Source organism: Belonocnema kinseyi, chromosome 8 (assembly GCF_010883055.1).
Source record: "Belonocnema kinseyi isolate 2016_QV_RU_SX_M_011 chromosome 8, B_treatae_v1, whole genome shotgun sequence".
NCBI lineage: Eukaryota > Metazoa > Arthropoda > Insecta > Hymenoptera > Cynipidae > Belonocnema > Belonocnema kinseyi.
Window position 1 is genome coordinate 66,486,717 of NC_046664.1, and position 22,019 is coordinate 66,508,735.

General features: G+C 24.7%; 1 protein-coding gene across 1 annotated transcript; it reads right to left on the reverse strand.

Annotated features, from left to right (window-relative positions):
• Nucleotides 1-1,228: 1,228 nt before the first annotated feature.
• LOC117178523 (dynein regulatory complex protein 9-like) lies at nucleotides 1,229-21,148 on the reverse strand. Its single transcript, XM_033369951.1, has 6 exons — nucleotides 21,018-21,148; nucleotides 17,558-17,710; nucleotides 10,992-11,320; nucleotides 6,966-7,249; nucleotides 5,099-5,346; nucleotides 1,229-1,576 (listed from the first exon to the last, which is right to left on the reverse strand). Exons 2-6 carry the CDS (start codon nucleotides 17,699-17,701, stop codon nucleotides 1,229-1,231), a joined length of 1,353 nt encoding a protein of 450 aa, XP_033225842.1. The 5' UTR covers nucleotides 17,702-17,710; nucleotides 21,018-21,148.
• Between the last annotated feature and the right edge of the window lie 871 nt (nucleotides 21,149-22,019).

Below are 22,019 nucleotides of genomic sequence, written 5' to 3' on the forward strand. Positions count from 1 at the left end.
ATTTCTTTAGAAAGTTAAAGGTTTTAAAATTTTGTTGAATATTAGTATTTTTTAGCTGAAAATTTACCTGTTTTTAATTAAAACTCAAACATTTTTTAGAAACCTCAATTACTTGCTAGAAAGTTGAACTACTTTATTAAAAATTAATTTCTTTCCTTGAAAATGTAACTATATTGTTTGAAATTCGTTTTATTGTTCGTTTAAAATAAATTTTTATCTTCAAATTTAACTGTCACCTTTTTTGGTTAAATCTGTCTTCATTAAAAATTAAAATCTCTTTTCTTTGAAGTTCAACGATTTAGTTAAAAGTTTAATTAATTTCTTAAACTTACATTTAATTTTGGATGAAGATTTATTATTTTAGTTAAAGATTCGTTGTTTAAAAAAATATACCTATTTTATTAGAAATTATTTGTTTTAACTTAAAATTTAACTATTCTCTTTGCAGACACTTTTTGTAGTATAAAATAAATTTTTTGTGTGGAAAAATAGTTTTTTTTTAAATTTAATTTTCAACTAAAAATTTAACTATTTTACTTCTAGGCAAAAAATGGATCTTTTTTAGCTGAAAATTCATTCATTTTGCCAAAACTTTGTCTATTTTGGTATAAATTAAATATTCTAGTTTGAAAATTCTAATTTTGTTTGAAAAATCAACTATTTGAAAATTTCTTTTTTTTTGTTCGATGTGAAAAATTCTCAATTTTGTTGCCAACTCGTCTTTTTTCGTCAAAAATTATTCGTTTTTGTTTTAAATTTATATTTTAGTTTAAAAAATCAAATATTTTTATAACAATTTTTTTTATTTAAAGATTCATCACTTCAGCTAAAAATTGATTTCTTTCGATGCAAATTTTTTACTCTTTTTTAGTTTTAAATTCGCCTTCTTCATATAAAATTATTTGTTCTAAAATCCATTTTCTTTGATTGAACATTCATTTGTTTGGTCGAAAATATTCATATTTTTTAAAAATGGTTTTTTGTATGGAAGGTTAATTTTTTAAACTGAAATTTCAACTATTCGATTTTTGTTTGAAAACTCTTTTTTTTAAGAATCAACTCTGTACTTAAAAATTCATTTCGTTAATTATTGATAATTTTATTTAAAAGCTGAAACTGCAAATGTAATTATTTTATTTATCTGCCCCCCCCCCCCCCCATAAGAAAAGACATGAAAAAAAGTGTGTAGTCCGAAACTTGAACCATTTATGATCCTGTAATTTATTGATTAATTATTTGGGTCGACGACATTTTTCATAGTCTTAAGTTTAGTGTCACCCCACTGTTTTTCTTTTTTCTTCCCCCAAGCCTCCCGTTTTTTCCGCGCGATAGCTGCCAATTTTTTCCTTTTTCGAAGTCGTGTCCATAATTCTTTATATTTTCCTAATTGTTTCCTGACCATGTATCCTCTCCAAAATGATTGAATGCGGAGTGCAGATTTGTTTAAAGTTTTCCGATATTCCTCTTCTCTTCTAATTCGCTCCTCTTCTTCGTAACACTCGTCGATAAAAGCTTGCCTCTCTGCGTATAAACTGTTTAATTCTTTTAGATTTTCTGTTCGATCGTCTATGGCCTCCTGTATGAAAATATTAATTTTATTATAAACTTGAAAAAAAAATCGTCTCTAGCTTTGCTGGGATTCGAACCCAGCTGGGCCCGAATCCCAGCCTCTTGAGAATGCAATTTTCAAACGAAAAAAAAATAAATAATTTTCCGCCAAAGAAATTAATTTTAAGTTACAAAAAGTGTCTGAAAAGAGCATAGTTAAATTTTAAGTTGAGAAAAAAATAATTTGTAATGAAATAGGTACATTTTTATTTTAAAGAAACAACGAATCTTTAACCAAAATAATAAATCTTTATCCAAAAGAAAATGTAAACTTGAGAAATTAATTAAACTTTTAACCACGTCGTTGAATGAATTTTCAACCAAATAGTTGAATTGTCAAATAAAAAAGATATATTTTTAACCAAAAATGTAACAGGTTAATTTAAAAATAAAACTTTATTTTAAACAAACAAAAAAAAAACAATTTCAAACAATATAGTTACATTTTTAAGGAAAGAAATTAATTTTTAACAAAGTAGTTTAACTTTATAACAAGAAGTTGAGTTTTCTGCTAAATTTTTTAGTTTTAATTAAAATCAGGTAAATTTTCAGCTAAAGAAACAACTAATTTTCATTAAAATTGTAAAATCTTTAACTTTATAAATATATTTTTCGAAATTGAAAAAAATATAAGAAATTGAGCAAAATTTTGTGTTAAAAATTGAGTTTACAACAAAACAGTTCAATTTTGAAGCAAAGAAATTAATTTTCAATTAAAAAAATTAATTTTAAGGCAAGTAAATTAATTTTCCAAAAAATCCACAAAATAATTAAATTTTCAACAAAAATGTAATTTGTCAACCAAACATGTAATGGTTACATTTTCAGATAAAAATTTGAAATAATAATAAAACAGTTCGATATTATGACAAATAAATTAAATTTTAATCTAAAAAAGTACAATTATAATTTAACCAAATTTATTTTGAAAAAAAAATTAGCAAATAGTTAAATTTTCAACCAAAAAGAAAATAATTTAAATCTCCATGAGATTTCATCAAATTTAAAAAAAATATAGATTTTGGAAGATTAATTGAAAAAATTGCGAATGATTTTACATTTTTGAAAATCGATCTTAATATCAAATTGAAAAAGATTTCAAAAGAATTCAAAATTTGTCGAAAATGTATTTGCAAGGTTTAAAAGTTTTAAAAAAGTTAAAAAATAATTTAAAATGTGAAAAGATTTCAATAAATTTGAAGCAAAATATAGAGGCTTTAAAGAATTTCGAAAGATTTTAGGAGAATAAAAAAATTCGGTCAGGATTCCTAAGAAATTTGAAATGATTTTTAGTTTCAAGGAATTTAAAACAAAATTTTAGATTTTTATAGAAATACAAAAAATTTAGAAGCTTTTTAAGAATTTCGAAAGGTTTCAAGATCAAATTGTTAAAATATCTTAAAATTCCCAGGAATTGTAAAATAGTTTTTTATTTCCCAAAATTATTCTAAGAACATGTTTAGGAATATTTTAAAAGAATTCCTAAAGTTTCAGGAAAGCATCTGTAAGATTTGAAGTTACTTCTTTTCATTTTTTAGAATCTTAAAAAGTATTTAGGAAAATTTCCAATAATTTTAAAACAGATTTACAAAATTCAGAAGTTGATGCTGAATTATCTGAAAATTCTGAGACTAATAAATTATTTTAAAATATATTAATAAGTTTTGAAAAGCTTCAAAAATAATATATTTTTTCAAAAATATATTATTATATTACGTATATTTTAAAAGAAAGTTTTTAAGAAAACAAAAAATATCTTGGGATTCCTGGAAAAATTGCAAATGATTTGAAAAAATTAATTTTAAAATTAAATCCAAATTATGATATTTGAAGGGAAAACTGAAAAAGACAGAAATTGAGGAAATTTGAATGAGATGAAAATCGAATTTAAAATCTTATTCATTGAAAAGGATCTCAAAATCTGTCAAAAATTGTCGAAACTGAATTTACAAGTCTTAGAAGTTTTGAAAATATTTTAAAATAATTTAAATCTTTATAAGATTTCATCAAATTTAAAACAAAATATAGGTTTTTGAAGATTAAAAACAAAATATTTTATAGAATTTTCAAAAAGTTTGAAGAAAATAAAAGAAAAATTATTAAGATTTCTGGGAAAATTGTAAATGGTTTTTGTGTTTTGAAAATTCGATTTTTAGGCAAAATTGAAACAGATTTTTAAAAGTTCAAAAATGAATCTCGAACACTTTAAAGCATTTTTTTTTTAAATTTTGCTGTATTTAGTAAAAGTCATGATATTTGGAAAGAAAATTAAAGAAGATTAAATTTTAGGAAATTTAAATTAGATTAAAATCGAATTAAAAATCCTATTTATTGAAAAATATCTGAAACTTATACAAAAAATGGTCGAAAGTGAAATTACAGGTCTTAGAAGTTTTAAAAATATTTTAAAATAATTTAAATCTTAATAAGATTTTATCAAATTTAAAACAAAATGTAGGTTTTCAAAGAATAAAGAAAAGGTTCTTTATAGAATATTCTAAAATTTTTAAGAGAATAAAAGAAAAATTCTTAAGATTCCTGGGAAAATTGCAAACGATTTTTATATTTTTACAAATCGATTTTAACGTAAAATTGAGTCAGATTTTAAAAAATATAGAAAATTCTCAAAAAGGAATCTCGAACACTTTAAATCATTTTTTTTCTTCAGTAAAAATTGTGCTATTGAAAAACAAAATTGGAAAAGATTTCGAAAGAATTAAAAAAAATTGCCGAAAATAAATGTACAAGGCATAGAAGTTTTGAAAAGATTCAAAAATAATTTAAATCTTTAGAAGATTTCATAAAATTTAAAACAAAATGTAGATTTTGGAAGATTTAAAAAAAAGTTTTTTATTGCATTTTTGAATAGTTTGAAGAGAATAAAAAAAATCCTTCAGATTCCTAGGAAAATTGCAAATAGTTTTATATTTTGAAAAATCAATTTTGAAGGTAAAATTAAAACAGATTTTTAAAAATATAGAAAAAATCTCAAAAAGGAATCTCAAACACCTTAAAGCATTTTTTTAATTAGTAAAAATTATGCTATGCATAAACAAAATTGAAAAAGATTTCGAAAAAAAATATTGTTGAAAAAGAATTTACAAGGTAAGATTTAAAAACATTTTTTAAAATTTCGAAAATTGTCGGAAAGGAATCTGAAACACTTTAAAGCATCTGTTTTTATATTTGCAGTATATAAAAAATTATGATATTTGAAAAGAAAATTGAAAAGGAATAAAGTTTAGGAAATTTAAATGAGATTAAAATCAAATTAAAAATCCTATTTATTGAAAAAGATATGAAAATATTTCAAAAATTTTCAAAACTGAATTTACAAGTCTTAGAAGTTTCAAAAATATTAAAAAATTATTTAAATCTTTATAGGATCAAAATAGGATAGGATAGCATCTTTATAGATCAAAAGTCCTTAAAATGCCTAGGAATATGGATACGTATTTCTATTTTTTTCTCATAAATAAGAAAGACTTACTCTAATGTCATAAATTTCTCTTTCCATTTTGAAAATATCCTCGTGGTTCTTATTGGTCCATTTTTTTATTTTGTTTTCTAAATAATCAATATTATTATCCACATATGCCTGCATATCTTCTGAAACTATTTGCTCAATTCTTTCCTTCCTTGCAAATGCATTCAATTCATCTACTAATTTTTTTTCTTTTAGTGCCATTTTTAAATTTTGTTGATCCAGTCTATCATTTTCCCACCGTTTCACATATTCTAAGAAAAATTTTTTTTTTTTACAATATACATTGATAATATTAAAATAATCTTATTAATATAATTATCATATCAGGTATCATCTACAAATTCCGTAAGACTATTGCTACAAAAAAAATGAATTTTGAATAAAAAACGAATCTTCAACAAAATACCCAGTGGGCACAAAATTTGGCGACGTCTTTACGACATCGTCACGACATCTTTACGACATCGTTACGACGATCAGAACTAGATTCAGAACTAGATTCAGAACTGGATTCAGAACTAGAAACGATCAATTTTCATCCAAAAGTAAAATTGTTAAATTTTAAAATAAATAAGTTAATTTAAAAAAAAAAAAAAATTAACAAAATATATACATTTTTTTTAAATAAATGAATTTTTAACTAAAATGATGAATCTTCAGCTAAAAAGTAAATTTTACTTCCGAGAAAGTATTGGATAAGCTAAAATAATTAATTGAAAAAAAGAATTTTAAACAAAATAGTTAAAGTTTTAACCAAAACGATGCATTTTTAACTAGAAAAATATATTTCTGCAAAAACGAATTTTCAACCCAAAAGATTAGTTTTCTACTAAAAAAGGTACATTTTCAATAAAAAAACATGTCTTCAACAAAATAGCTCGATTTTCTACCTAACAAATCAGTAGTTAATTAAAATTATGAATCTTCAAGCCAAAAATTAATTTTTAATTACATAGTTGATAATTTATTTAAATGGTTACAAAAATTAATTTTTCAGTGAAAGAAATTTTTCAATAAAAAATGAGAATTTTCAATTAAATAGTTGATTCCGCATAATTTTCATCCAAAAATGGAAAAGTTTGAAGGTTTAGTTAAACAATAATTTTCAACAAAAAATGGAACCTTTAATAAAATAGTCCAATTTTCACCCAAAGAAATAAATTTTCAACCAAATAGTTAAATTGTGAAAAAAATTAAGGAATTTTTAAACAAAAATATCGAGTTTCTATAAAAATAAGCGAATTTTTAAGAAAATACATGAATCTTAAACTGAATAAGATCATTTTTATACAAAAAGTAGAATACTTTAACTGAAAAAAAAACAAAAAAAAAAACCTTTAACTAAAAATTTAATAGTTTAACTTTCAGCTGCAAATATAATGTTTAGGAAAAAAACAAATTTTTAACAAAATTGTTGAATTAGTCACCTAAGAAATTAATTTTTAACCACAAATATGAACACAGTGGGCACAAAATTTGGCGAAGTCTCTACGACATCCTTACGACATCTTTACGACATCTTTACGACATCCTATGTTCATGTCATTAAGGTGTCTTTACGATATCGTAAATAAGTCGTATGATCTGACGATGTCTTTACGATATCGTAAAGACACCGAAACGACATAGACATAGGATGTCGTAAAGATGTCGTAACGATGTCTTAAAGACGTCGCAAGATTTTGTGCCCACTGGGAACTTTTCAACTGGAGGAATAAATTACCACAAAAAAGATAAATAATTTATAAATAATTCAACTGAAAATTTATATAATTCAGATTATTTTATAAAATCTTAATAATAGTGGGATTTTCAGAAAAACTCCTCACGTAATTTGCGGATGACCGCTTACGAATAAAATGCCACGCACCTAATTTTGAACGATTTAGAAAAAAAGAATTATCTGCCTGAATTTCCGCACTTCGGGCTAACTCTTTTAATTTCCGTAACTCATCTTCGTCTTCAACTTTTTGGGAAGCAATCAAGTCTTGAGTCTGTTTAACTGTATGTGCCCATATTTCATTCTCTACCTGAAGAACTCGCTCGTCTTCAATGCTTTTGGTAATATTTTCCACTTCATCTTTTAGGCGATCGCATCTTCTGTTATTTTTTATATCATCAAGGGTCTCTTTTAAAACATTGTAGATGTATGTTCTAAATATAAAAATGAATTATTTTATAACAATAAGGATGAAGTTGGGATGAGGAATGTAAAGAGAAGAAGAGGAGGAGGAAGATGAAGTAGAAGAGGAGGAAGAAGAAGAAGGAGGAGGAGAAGAAGGGCATTAAGAAAATAGAGAAAGGGATGACACGTTGGAAGAAGATACGAAGAAGACTAGGACCGAATTAGATGTTTGGAAGGTGGTAAATAGAAAGAGAGAGAATAAACGAGGATATTGAAATGTTCAAATAAAAAACAGATTGTATGGATTTGCTCGCAGGAGTAACGAAGAAAGTTAGCAAAGGAGGAAAAGGGACGAGGAAGATGTCAAAACAAAGGAATAAATAGTGAAGGTGTTAGGGACTATTAAAGATGGAAAGACACCTTGTATAGATGAGTTTCACAATGAAGTCTGGGAATAGAGGGATGGAGGAAAATTAAGGAATTGGCATGGATAATTTGGAATGGCCAGTATTCTGGGAAGAATAAGTGCAATAATTTATAGAGACAAGAAACTAGGTAAGGGTAGCGAGGGGGTACGCCTGAACAAATGGTGAGAGAAGTAGCGCACAGTGATGAATTAAGTATAAGAGAAGGAAAAGGGCATTGAAGTTTGAGACGGAAGTAATGGAGGGAAATCAAGAAGAGTTAGTGAAAAGGGTTTTGAAAGAGGTACAAGAAAGATATAGAATACGGTGCTGGAGTGCGCTATGAAGAACTGGAAAAAAGGAGAGGGGAATACAATCAATAGAAAGATGTGGGATTATTCAGGAATCAAAATATAATAAATGGTATGGGGTACAAAAAAGGAAGGAATACCAAAGTATTTACAAAAGAGATGGAAAGAGAGAAGATTTACCAGAATAGTAAGATTTATATTGATAAACGAGGTAAGGGAAGGGATTTATTGAGAAAAGGAGAAAGCGCAGAATCTGTGAGTGGGAAGGGGAAGCATGGAAGAATGTTTGGGAAGGATGTAGGAGAAAAATGAAAGATAAAAGAAGATGCCAAGATAATGTGGTAAAGATTGTAGGGGAGAATGGATTAGGCAAGGAGTGGATTAAGGAATTGAAGGAGGCGGCAGGAAAGCAAGAGAAGGACTGAAAGAGTAAATACATATAAGTAAAGATCTAGATATAAGAGGTTAATATTGTAAGAAAATTGTAAGAATTATATTGAGAAATGAGATAAGGGAAAGGATGTTTTGGAAAGAGAAGAAAAAACAGAAAGTGCAGAATCTGTAAGTGGAAAGAGTTTATGAAAAGGATGTAGGGGAGAAATGGAAGATAAAGGAAGCTACCTAGAGAGTGTGGTGAAGATTTTAGGGAAGAATAGATTGGCAGAGGAGTGGAAAAATAAATAAATGCATATTTGAGATAAAAATTAACATCAAAAAAGCATATTAATGATGACATTTTTTTAAATTGAAGAATTGTTTATAAGAAAGATGTGAAGGAGAGCGTCAGCAGGACGTTTCCCAGTGGGCACAAAGTTTGGCGACGTCATTACGACATCGTAAAGACACCGAAACGACATGGACATAGGATGTCGTGAAGTTGTCGTGAAGATGTCGTAACGATGTCGTAAAGACGTCGCGAAATTTGGTACCCATTGTGTTATTACTCAATTTACGTTTTTATATGCGAACCTTGATGTTCGGTGGGAGTGTGCAATGGAAAATAAAGTTTATTTTCTAAGAAAAAATGTCAGTTTTTAACCAAATCTTTTAAAAGTAATAAAATTGATCTCTAATTTTTATTAAATCGATTATTCTTCACTCCAAAAATTATTTAAAGTTCTTGTTGTTCTTGTTGTTCTTATTTATTCAAAATGCATATTTTTAGGTTAAAACTTTAATTTTTTTTGTAAAAAATTCTTCTTCGTGGTTTAAAAATTCAACATTTTGGAAGAACTTTTCCTTTTTTATTGACTGAAAAATCTGTCTTAATTGAACATTAAACTTTTGTGTTGAAAATTGATCATTTTTAACCAAATTTTTAAAATAATTTTCGATTAAAGTTAATTTTTACAGTTAAAAATCTAACTTTTTATTAAAAAATTCACTTAGTTAGCGAATGATTTAATTATTTTATTAAAAATAAATTTTTCAACTAAAAATTGGACTACCCTATTAAATTTCCATTTTTCTTTAAAGATTCATATATTTTGGTAGAAAATTAATCTTTTGGCTTAAAAATGTATTTTTTGTTGTTTAAAATTCATCTACTTTGTTAAAAATTATTTTTTTTTATTTTAATATTTAACTGTTCCATATTTAATAAAAAAATTATTTCTTTGGTTGAAAAATTAAACATTTTAACGAAAAATATTTTGTTGTTGCAAATAAATTGTTTAAACGAAAAATTCAATTCGTCTATTCTTTTTTTTTTAAATCAACTATTCGTATTGTAAATTCATGTATTTTGATAAAAGCTTGTGTTCTTTGGTTGAATTTTTTACATTTTGCTTGAAATTGATTTTTTTTTAATTGGAAAATTAACTATTCTATTTTAAGTATAAAATTAATATTTTTTTTCGAAAATTCGTCTTTTTGGTAGAAAGTTAATCTTTTTGGTTTGCGATCATTATTAATTTATCTTTTCCAGTTTAGATAAAAAATGTCATTTATTGTGTTAAAATTTTAACTTTTTAGTATATCTTTTAGTCCTTCAGCTTCTAAATTTAAAAAATCAACTACTTCATTAAAAATTTTTTATTGAAGATTCGTCATATTAGTTAAAAATTCAGTTTTTTAGGAGAAAAGTTATCTTTTTGGTTGATGATTCAATCTTTTTTTGTTTGAAGTTTATTTTTTTGTTTATGAATTTAAACTATTTCATTAAAAAAATTTTTCTTTAAAAAATTAAGTTTTTTGTATCTGCCAATTTGACTTTTTTGGTTAAAAATTTACCTTTTTCGTTGATAATTTAACTATTAGGTTAAAAAAAGTTGAGAATTCAATGATTTTTTTGAAACAATTATTTATTATGTTAAACATTTGACTTTGTTGGTAGAATATAAAAATTTTATGTAGAAAATTCACTTCTTTGATTTAAAATTAAAATATTTGCTTAAAAATTCGTTCTTTTTTGGAGGAATGCTGAAAATTGAAGTTTTGATTTTTATTTGAAAATTCATCTTTTAAGTTGAAAAATCAAGAACTTAGTTGAAAATTCTTTGTTTTTTGTAGATAATTAATATTTTTGGTAGAAAGTTGAGATTTTTATAAGAAAAATAAAATATTTGGTCAAAAGTTCATAAATCTTATTGTTAAAAGTTGATCATGCGGTTTGATTATTCAGTTTATGCGTTTTTGTGTGAACTTTGACGTACGATGAACCCGTAAAAAGTTAAAAAAAATTGAAAATGGATATTATGGCTCATCCTATTGACTTAATATCCAGCTCATGGATTTTTATTAAACCGTGATGTATGATGACCCTCGTTAATAAAAAGGCTTTACAGTGGCCATCGTACATCACTCCATGGATATTTAATTTGATATGGATACAATATGGATATGTTCTTTTGGGCTGTATATGGATATTCTGGATCAACATATGGATTTATTAATTAGTTTCCGCCTTTTTATGTGAAGAGTGATGTACGATGCCACTTGTAAAGGGTTTTTCTAATTTTGTTATGGATATTATAGATCTTTCCATAAGTTTTGTTAATTATTTTATTGGTTTATATTCGAATCGTGATGTACGATAGCGTTATGAAGTTCTCCACCTGTCTCTCTGTAGTTTCTCAGCATCCGTCGGATGTTTTGCAAATATTTTATCTTCTTCATCAGGACCGCTATATTTTCCCTCTATTATTTTGTAACTTCCATCCCAATGTTTATCAACTTTTGCAGGTATGGTATTTTGTATTATATTCAAAACAGCCAGACACTCTTCCAGAGCACTGGCAATTGCAACTGCTTCAAGTACCGGAAGTGGTTCTGAAGAAGGTGCATCTATGACCGTATTCAGAACGCCAATATTTTTAGAAATACTTGGTCTTACTTTTGAAGATTCAAATGAAGTTTGAGTTTTGTTGAGCATTGGTTCTCCATCCTAATTTTATTATTATTATTATTTAAATTCAATATTTTCAAATGATTATTACACAATGATAATGATCTAATATCCAATTTATTAATTTTCAACTATTTATCTTAATTATTTTATTACCATAATTAAAGAAATTAAATTTGTAATAAATCCAAATTAAAATTTTGTTTATCCAAAATTGATGTATTTCACTACGAAGTACTTGAAAATTTAAAAAAAATGCAGAGATCAAATTTGGTGAACACATTTCTAAAAGTTTCAATTCAGATTTTAAAATTACCAAAATAAAAAACAAAAGAGGAAAGAAAAAGAAGGCAACCTTCAACGTCCTTTCATCCTTTTTTTTGCATGCGAACTTTTGTATTGTTATCTTTTTTTAATAACAATAAAAGAACATTTGAAAAAAAATGGCTCAACTATTTTTGAAATTTTTTCTCGGTTACATGATAAATATGATGAACCTTCCACCAAAAACAGGAAATTTAAACTAAAATAATTGTTTTTTTTTAATTTAAATATTGAATTTTCAAATAGAAATGAAATAGTTCAATTTTCATTTCAAAAATGAACCTTCAAAAAAATTAAATTTTTTATAAAATAGTTAAACTTTATAACCCAATAACTGAATTCTTAACAAACAAAAAATGTATTCTCAATCTTAAAGTTAAGTTATTGACTAAGAAAGGTAAATTTTTAAGCAAAAATATAACAGTTAATTTTTCTGCTAAAAAATAAAAGTGAAACTAAAAAAAAAAAGAATTTTCAATAAATGGTTTAATGTTTTAAACAAAGGAGTAAATTTTGAACAGAAAAATTAATCTTCAACTAAACATTTTAATTATCTACCAAAAACACTAATTTCTACCTAAAAAAGGTACAATTCGAAGCAAAAATGGAATAATTTAATTTTTATTTAGAAAACATTAATTTTCCACTAAATAGAAATATATATTCAACAAAATCGTAAAATATTTCCGACCGAATAAATGAATTTTTAAGTAATATGACAAATCTTCAACCAAATAGTTAATTTCTGAAACAAATTCATAAAAATTTCTAACAAAAGACATAAATTTTTAATAAAACAGTTGAATTTCCAACTAAAACATATAAAATTTTATTATAAGACTGAATAATTAAATTTTCATTCTAGATAATTGATTTTAAAACAAGAAAGCAATGTTTAATAAAATAGTTAAATTTAAAAAAAGGTGATTTTTCCTAAATGAAGCAAGAAAATATTTAAATTCTAAATTTTTGTTATTAATTTCAAACTCATTGTTATTTTAAGATTGTAAAAAATTCTGATGTGGCTCAACTTTATTCAAATAATCAGAAGACAATGTTTGTAAATTTGAGACAAGGCTACATCGCATTCATAATTTCACAATATGACCTTCTTATTAGTTTAATAAAGACAAGAATGTTACAATATCAAGTTATTTCATTAAAATTTTCTAGTTTTCAGTTATAGATTTTATAAATTTTTAAAATTATTTTTATATTTAATCCTGAGTCAATTTTCTATTATTTATTTTCTGTTAATTGTTTTTTACAGATGAAGTGACTTTAGAAATAAGTAAAACAATATTTGAGAAATGGTTCGAATTTTATAAATATTTTCTATCTTATTTTAAAACCTCTTAAATTCCTAAAAATCTTTTTAGCTGAGATTATTATACAGGATTTAAAAAAATATTTGGAAAAATTCGAGCTTTTTTAAAAGATATTTAGAACTTTTAGAAGTTAAAAAAAACGATTTTTAGCTGTTTCGGTGTTTTTTAAAATTATTTAAAATATAAGAAATATCTTAAAATTATCCGAATTTTCTTTTGAATTTAAAAAAAATTTGTTCATTCAATTCAAATCATTAAAATTTTTTTTAAGCTTTGAAATTTTTGTTTTAAAATCTTTAAACATGCGGATTTTTTCCAGTCCTTTACAGTTAAAATTTTTTTTTATTCTCTCTAAATCTTCTAAATATTTCTTGAATTGACTCGATTTTTTTTATTGAAATCTTCTACTCTTTTTCGAAATTTAAATAAATATTCTGAAATGTTTTGAAATTTTTTTCAATTACCTTTTAAAGTTTACTTTTTTAAATATAAACTCTTCTTTTTATCCTTTTAACATTTTTAATACTTCTAATATTTTTAAATTATTCAAACTTTGTAAATTTTTAAAATTTTCTCGCAGTATTCAAGGAAAAAAAAATTATTCGAAAGTATCTCATGAATCTTAAGAATAAGAATAAGAATATTCTGAAAAATTAAAAGAATTTTTTAAAAGTCTTTCATATTTTTTGCATACATTTTGAAATCTTCGAAACTCAAAGTTATTATTATTTTTTTTTAATTAAACCTAAATCATTTAAAACTTTCCCAGAAATCCTTTTAAATTAAAAAAAGTCTTTCAAAATTATAAAAAACCTTCAATTTATTTTTAATTTTTCAAAATAAGTTTTCCCATAATTTAATTTTATTATCACTTTGAAAATGTAGAAATTATAGTGTGGTAGCAAAATGTTACGAAAAAAATTATTTCACAATATTAAACAATCATTTAATATTTAAATATCACTGATCCATTATAACAGAAAATTTTTAGATTATTTTTGTAAAATTTTTGAAACAATCAGAAAGCACTATTTTGAAAATTGAAACAGACTGTGTCAAGTTAACAATTTCTCAATAAGGCCTTCTTCTTGTTTCAATAGATTTAAGAAAGTTTCACCATCGCGTCGTTCAATTAAACTTTTTTTACATCCACGTTTTCTATGTTTATAACTTTTTACAATGTATGATATACAGTTTTAAATAATTTTCTTTGTGAAGTAAGTAATTGTTATTCCTCTGTTAAATTTAAAAAAATCTCAACTACTTGAAATAGTAATTTTCTACTAATCTTGAGTTGCTCACTTTTCACTGATCGCTGAAAATTCTACCCAATGGACACCAAATTTGGCGACGTCTTTAAGACATCGTTACGACATCTTTACGACAACTTTACGACATTCTCTGTCCATGTCGTTTCAGTGTCTTTACGATATCGTAAAGACACCGTAACGACATTGACATAGGATGTCGTAAAGTTGTCGTAAAGATGTCGTAACGCTGTCGTAAAGACGTCGCCAAATTTTGTGCCCACTGCGTAGTTTTGCCTAGACACCCCGCCCCCCTCTTTTGTTGAAAATGAATATTTTTATTTTGGAAATTAAACATTTTTTTGGTAAAAATTTATCGTTTTGAGTTAAAAATTCAACTTTTTGGTTCAAACATCTTTCTTGGTTAAAAATTTCAAATCTTTTATGGAAAATTCGTATTTTTATTTTGAAAACTCATCATTGTTTTTTCAAAATGTATCATTTTTGGTTAAAAATTCAACTCTTTGTTTTATAAATCTTTCTGTGTAAAAAATTTCAAATCTTTTGTGGAAAATTCCTATTTTTATTTTGAGAATTCATCATTGTTTTTTCAAAATGTATCATTTTTCGTTTAAAAATAATCTTTTTTGGTTAAAAATGAAAGTTTTTAGTTTAGAAATCTTTCTTGGTTAAAATTTTCATTTCTTCTGTTTAAAATTCATGTTTTTATTTTGAAAGTTCATCATTGTTTTTTCAAAATGTATCATTTTTGGCTGATAATTTGTCTTTTTGGTTTGAAAATTCAACTTTTTGGTTTAAAAATCTTTCTTGGTTAAAAGTTTCAATTCTTTTGTTGAAAATTTGTATTTTCATTTTGAAAATTCATCATTGTTTTTTCAAAATGTATCATTTTTGTTGAAAATTTAATCCTTTTTGGTTAGAAATAAAACTTTTTAGTTTAAACATGTTTGTTGGTTAAAAATTTCATTTCTTCTGTTTAAAATTTATATTTTTATTTTGAAAGTTCATCATTGTTTTTTCAAAATGAATCATTTTTGGTTAAAAATTTGTCTTTTTGGTTTGAAAATTTAACTTTTTGGTTTAAAAAACATTCTTGGTTAAAAGTTTCAATTCTTTTGTTGAAAATTCGTATTTTAATTTTGAAAATTAATAATTGTTTTACCATATGTATCATTTTTGGTTAAAAATTAATCCTTTTCGGTTAAAAATGAAATTTTTTGGTTACAAAATCTTTTTTGGTCAAAACTTTTAATTCTTTTGTTGCAAATTCGTATTCTTATTTTGAAAATTCATAACTGTTTTTTGAAAATTAATCTAATCATTTTTTTGTAGAAATGTATCTTTTTTAGATAGAAATTCCACTTTTTTGTTCAAAATTCTTTCTTGGTAGAAAATTCTACACTTGTGTTAAAAATTGGTCTTTTTGGTTTGAAAATTCAACTTTTTGGTTTAAAAATCTTTCCAGGTTAAAAGTTTCAATGCTCTTGTTGAAAATTTATATTTTTATTTTGAAAATTTATCTTTGTTTTTTCAAGACGTATCATTTTTGGTTAACAATTAATCCTTTTTCAGTAAAAATTGAACTTTCTGGTTTAAAATTCTTTTCGGTTGAAAATATAACGCTTGTGTTCAAAAATCGTCTTTTTGGTTTAAAAAATCTTTCTTGGTTAAAAATTTATATTTTTTGTTGAAAACTCGTATTTTTGTTTTGAAAATTCATTATTGTTGATTAAAAATTGATCTTTTTTTGTTAAAAAATTAAAAATTTTGGCTGGACACACTTTCTTGGTAGAAAATTCAATTCTGTTCTCAAAAATTCATTTTTTTTTGTTTGTTGAAAATTCAATTTCTTTACTGAAAATTTACCTATTCCATCTTTTCTTCCAAATATATGTTCTATAGTTGAAAATTTAACTATTTTCTTCAAAAGGCGTTTTTTATTTTGTCGGAGATCAACCTTATTTAAATTAGAAAATTAACTCTACTATTTATAGTACAAATATTATTTTTTTGTTCGAAAATTCGTATTTTCAATAAAAAAATCAACTGCTTGAATGGAAATTTGATCACTTTTGTTAAAAATTAATTTCTTCGATGCAAACTTATGTTTTTCTTAAAAATTCAGCTTCTTTATTGAAAGTTGAGCTACACTGTTAAAAAGTACAAAATATAAATATTATATTAAAAATGCGTTTTTCCTGTGGAAATATAATTTTTTTAAAGTGGAAATTGTAATGTTCCATTTTTGTTCAAAAATTCATCTTTTTAATTTAAAAATCAACTATTTGGTTAAAAATGAATTTTTTATATTAAAAATGTATCATATTTCTTCAAATTTCTGATTTTTGGTTGAACATATTCAACTATTTTGTTGAATATTCGTTTTTTTTTATTAATCTTTCAAACTTTAAATTAAAATGTTGCATTTTTTGTTAAAAATTTACTTTTTTGTAGATAATTCGGTTTTTTGTTAGATAATTAATCTTCTTGGTTAAAGCTTTATTTTCTCTGAGTAAACATTGAGTTCTTTGTTCAAAACATTAAGATATTCCGTGAAAATTTATTTATTATTATTATTATTTTAATTGCGGTTTAATAGATATAAACTTTCAAAAATTCGAGGGAAAAAATAGTAGGACGGGGATTTGAAGGTTTCCTTCTTTCTTGTTCCTTCTCAGTGGGCACAAAATTTGGCGACGTCTTTACGACATAGTTACGACATCTGTACGACATTTTGACGACTGCCTTTGTCCGTGTCGTTTCGGTGTCTTTACGATATCGTAAATAAGTCGTATGATACGAGGATGTTTTTACGATATCGCAAAGACACCGAAACGACACGAACATAGGATGTCGTAAAAATTCCGTAAAGATGTCGTAACGATGTCGTAAATACGTCGACAAATTTTCTGCCTATTCGGTCTTTTATATTTTAAAATTTAAATTAAAAAATCTCAGAGTGTGTTGTTGAAATTTGATTGCAGGATTCTTGTCTTTTTTTTAAATTTGTAGAACTTCGTATTTGTTTCATTGCTCCACTTTTTATTTTAAAATGTTTATTTATTTTTGGATAGATATGGATTTTTTTACTTAAGAATTAAAGCGTACTCGAAAAACTTGAAATAAAAATTTCCGTTATTGGAAAGGTTCACAAAATCCTATTTCTCAAAAATTCTAAAATTGAAAATTGCTAATCACTGATAAATGAAATTTTTTTATGGAAAATAAGAAAAATCGACCACCGGTTATGTCACTGCTAGCTTTAAAATTGTCTTTAGATTATTGAACAGTACTTAAATGCTACAAATTAATTAAATAAAAAATTCTTTAGTTAATTTAATTAAAAAATTAATTACTTCTTTGTTGACAGAATCCTTTATGTTCACTCTTCTTTCTTGTTTCAGAGTGGACATTTCTGGTAAAATATGAGTAGGTGGTTGCATAATAGACCCTTTTACATGGTTTTTAATTATTTTTGTTTGTTTTGAGTCGGCGGCCATAGCTGAAACCTTTAACATGCAATATTTCGTTTTTTTAGTAAAGTAGAAAATAAATTAACACGCCAGGCGCGCAATTTTTTTTGTCTGACGCAATTTTTAAGTTCAAATTAAAAGCACAAACAAACGTAAGAAAACTAGTTCGAATATTAATTTATTCATGAATTTATTGTATTAACTATTATTTAAATTGAAATAATTATTTTTGATATGTCTATTTTTAATTAATAATTACCCAGTGGTCATAATATTTGGCGACGTCTTTACCACATCGTTACGACAACTTTACGACATCTTCACGACATTTTTACGACATCCTATATCCGGGTCGTTTCGGTGTCTTTACGATATCGTAAAGACATCATTAGATCATACGACGTTTTTATGATATCGTAGAGACACATTAACGACAAGGCCATACTATATCGCGAAGTTGTCGTAAAAATGTCGTAACGATGTCGTAAAGACGTTCCCAAATTTTGTGCTCACTGGGGATTTTTACTGAAGGTTTCTGCATATTATCTAAAATAATATAAAACAACCACAAGGAGTATTTTTGTTAATTATTGACAAAAACTAATACTTTAACTTTAAAATTAATATTCAAATACTATTTTTGTACTGTATAACCCAGTCGGCAAAAAATTTGGCGACGTATTTACGACATCGTTACATCTTTATGACAACTTTAAGATATCATATGTCGTTCTCGTTAATGTCCCAGTGGGCACAAAATCTGGCGACGTCTTTACGACATCGTTACGACATCTTAACGATAACTTTACGACATCCTATGTCCATGTCGTTACAGTGTCTTCAAGATATCGTAAAGACATCGCCAGATCATAGGACATATTTACGATATCGTAAATACGACTTAACGTCATGGACATGGGATGTCGTGAAGTTGTAGTAAAGATGTAGTAACGATAACGTAAAGACGTCGCCAAATTTTTTACCCTCTGGGGTGTCTTTAGGATATCGTAAAAGTGTCTTATGATCTGAAGATGTCTTTACGATATCGTAAAAATGTCGTATCATCTGACGATGTCTTTACGAGGTCGTAAAAATGTCGTATGATCTGGAGATGTCTTTGCGATATCGTAAAGACACCGAAACGGCACGGAGATAGGATGTCGTAAATATGTCGTCACGTTGTTGTAAAGACGTCGCCAACTTTTCTGCCCACTAGGTAAGCCTTTTTTTTTATCAAAAAAATATCAATTTTCGACGAAAAATACTAAAATAACCTAAAGTTGTACAAAATTTTGACTTTAATTTTTTAATTCAAATAATTCTTTTTTAATATTTTAAATATTTTTAACAATCTAATTAATTTTTATCACCAAAAGAAACATTTGCTTTTAATATAAAATTTGCTGGTTTACTAAATTATTAACTATTGTTAATTATTCACTGCCGATAATAAAATTTCAACCCGTTGAAAATTGAAGAAAATCAAATTTTCAACTGTTGAAAATTCAATTTTTCCTAATTTCCAATTTACTTTACTTTCCATCAATTTTCAAATATTGGAACTTCAATTTTTTTCTATTTTTAACAAATATACAGTTTAATTTTCGCGAGTTAAAAAATTAGAGAAAGCTAAAAATTGACTTTACAACAGTTGAGAAATTAATTTTCATCAATTTTTAAACTGTTTTAAATCAACTTTTCAACGTTTTTAATTTTCAACAAGTCAACAGTTTAATTTTCGAAAGTTGAAAATTAAAGAATATAAATAATTGAATTCTAAACTCTTTAAAATTGAAGCAAATTGAATTTTCAGCAGATATTAATCATTTAATTTTCAATGTCTTGAATTTTAATATTCTCATTTACAAACGTTAAAAATTCAATTTTTGATTTCCTCTAACTTTAAAGTTTTTTTAATTCTTTTGGCAAATAATTTTCATCAAATGGTTTTTTTAGCAGTAAATTTAGGAGATTTAAAACAAAATCCCTACTTTGATCATTCTTTTAAATCAACGGTTTACGGTGAAAAATGTTAATATAACAAAACATTGTTTTTATTTTGCCGTGTTTAAAATCAACATAACTTAAAATGACAATTTTTGGTTTTAAATGAAAACATATTCTAAAATTTTTGAAAATTATGATAAACTTAGAAATACAATTAATCTTGTTCAAAAATGTCAATTTTCGGTCAAAACGCTAACAAAAACAACAAACTTTAATCGGTAAAACATTTTAATCTCTTAAAGCTAATAATTTTTTATTCAAAATACCCACTTTCGATGCAAAATTCTAACAAAACTTAAAATTATTAAAAATTGGGAAACTTGATGATGAATTTTGCTTAACAACGCTAATTTCCGGTGTACAAAAAAACGAATTTCCAGGAATCTTAAGTTTTCTTTTACACGTAACAATTTTATATTCAAATTCAATATAATCTTTAAGGTAATCTAAAAGATTCTTAAGAAAATTCAAAAAGATTTTTGACAATTTTAAGATGTAAAATCAAAATTTAAAAAAAAAAACTTCACCTTTACCCAAATAGTTCAATTGAGAAAAAAAGGTGAATTCCTAATTAAAAATGTAATGGTTCATATTTCAGTTCAAAAAGATAATTTTAACCAAAATTGTTCATGTTTTAACGAACGAAGTTTTTTTAATGGCAAAAGAAAAAAAATGTACGCAAACTTTACATTTTTTAATATTTGAAAATGTTCCAAAGTTTAAAAATATTTTTAAGGTTCAAGAACTTCGACAATTCCTAAATATATTTAGCTAACTCGAAATATTCCTAAAATTATTTTAAAACCTTCTGGATTCTTCTTTGAGAATTTTAAAATTCTTTTCAATGTTTAAAAATTATTTTACATGTACCCAGGAATCTTAACAACATTTTTTTACAATCTTGGAATATTTAAAATATCTTCCAAACTTTATTTCGATTTCTTCAAAAATCTACATTTTGTCTTAAGTTAAAAAAAAAATTCTTAAATTTTAAACTATTTTTCAAACTATGTTAAAACTTTTCCATCTGTTTTAAAACTATTTTAATTTGTATCCGATTTGAAAAAAGTGTGCAAGATTAAAAAAATTTCGTTCTAATATTCCATATTCTTTTTTTTTTGACAATTTATAAAATCCTTTGAAATGTTTTGAATTTATTTATATACATATATCCTCTTAAAAAAATTACTGTTTTATTTCCTCCTTGCAGGATAAGAGCACTTTAAAGGTACATTTTAAGTGTGCAGAGTTAACATTTTTTGAATTCAATAATCAGATTTTTTTAATTGGTTTAAAAATATAAGCTTCTGTAATTTATAATTAAATTGAGGCTAACCTTTGGAATGGTTTTTTTAATCTTTCTATTTTCCTTCCATTATGTTAACAATTCTATTCATTTATATTATTTATGTTTTAAAATCATAAAAATTACTTTTTCAGATAAATGAGATTAAATATCCCTTGAATAATGTTGAAATTTAATTTAATTTGACATCTAGTGTCACTTACATAAACAATGAAAAGTGAAAACTTTTGGTTCAACTGTACAATTAAGGTGAAGTTGCAGTTTTCAATTAAATTTTTTTTTATGAAATATAAAAATGGTAAAGATAATTTTCACAAAAAATAGAATAGATCAATGTTCAAGTAATAAAATTAATTCTCAACGAATTTTTAATTTAATAGTTCACATTTAAATCAAAGAAATGAATTTTCAACTGAAGAAAGAGCAGTTAAATTTACCAAAATTTGCCAAAATGACGTATGTTCAACAAAAAAAGATAAAATTTCTATCAAGGAGATCATTTTTCTACAAAAAAAGAAAAAATTGTTTAGGAAAATAAAAAAATTAATAACAAAAAATTGCATTTTTCGTTGATGAAAATTAATTTTTAACGAACTAGTTCAATTCTTGATAAAAAATTGAATTTTTTACTAAAAACCAGAAATCTTTAAACAAAAAACATTATTTCTAGCAAATAAGTTGATTTTTCAACGAAAAACGATGAATTCCCGACGAAAAATGTAATAGTTATGTAAAAAAAGGGTACAATTTTAAATAAAAATCAGTTGAATTCGACCAAAATTCTTTTTTGTCAAACTTTAACAGAGTTATTTTTAATTAAAAAGTTAAATTAAAAAAGAAAAATGCCTTTTTCTAGTTTTATTATCAGCTAAAAATTTGTTTTTAATTTTTTGTTTTCAAAAAAGGTGTGAAGATTTTTTTGGATATCTGCATTGTTCAAATTTAACTAAATGACTGCAATTTTTCTGATAATAAAGCATTTTTCATTTTTTTTCCAAAAATGTGTCAGGTCAAAATTGCTATTTTTTATTT

What these genes read in the sequence shown, in the direction of transcription:
- LOC117178523 (XM_033369951.1), bottom strand. Translation starts at nt 17,701, where the DNA reads ATGGCCGCCGACTCAAAACAAACAAAAATAATTAAAAACCATGTAAAA. An exon ending in GAGAAACTACAGAGAGACAG is followed by an intron (nt 7,250 to 10,991) that starts GTGGAGAACTTC and finishes TTTTATATTTAG; the next exon opens with AACATACATCTACAATGTTT. An exon ending in GAGAAATTTATGACATTAGA is followed by an intron (nt 1,577 to 5,098) that starts GTAAGTCTTTCT and finishes ATTTTCATACAG; the next exon opens with GAGGCCATAGACGATCGAAC.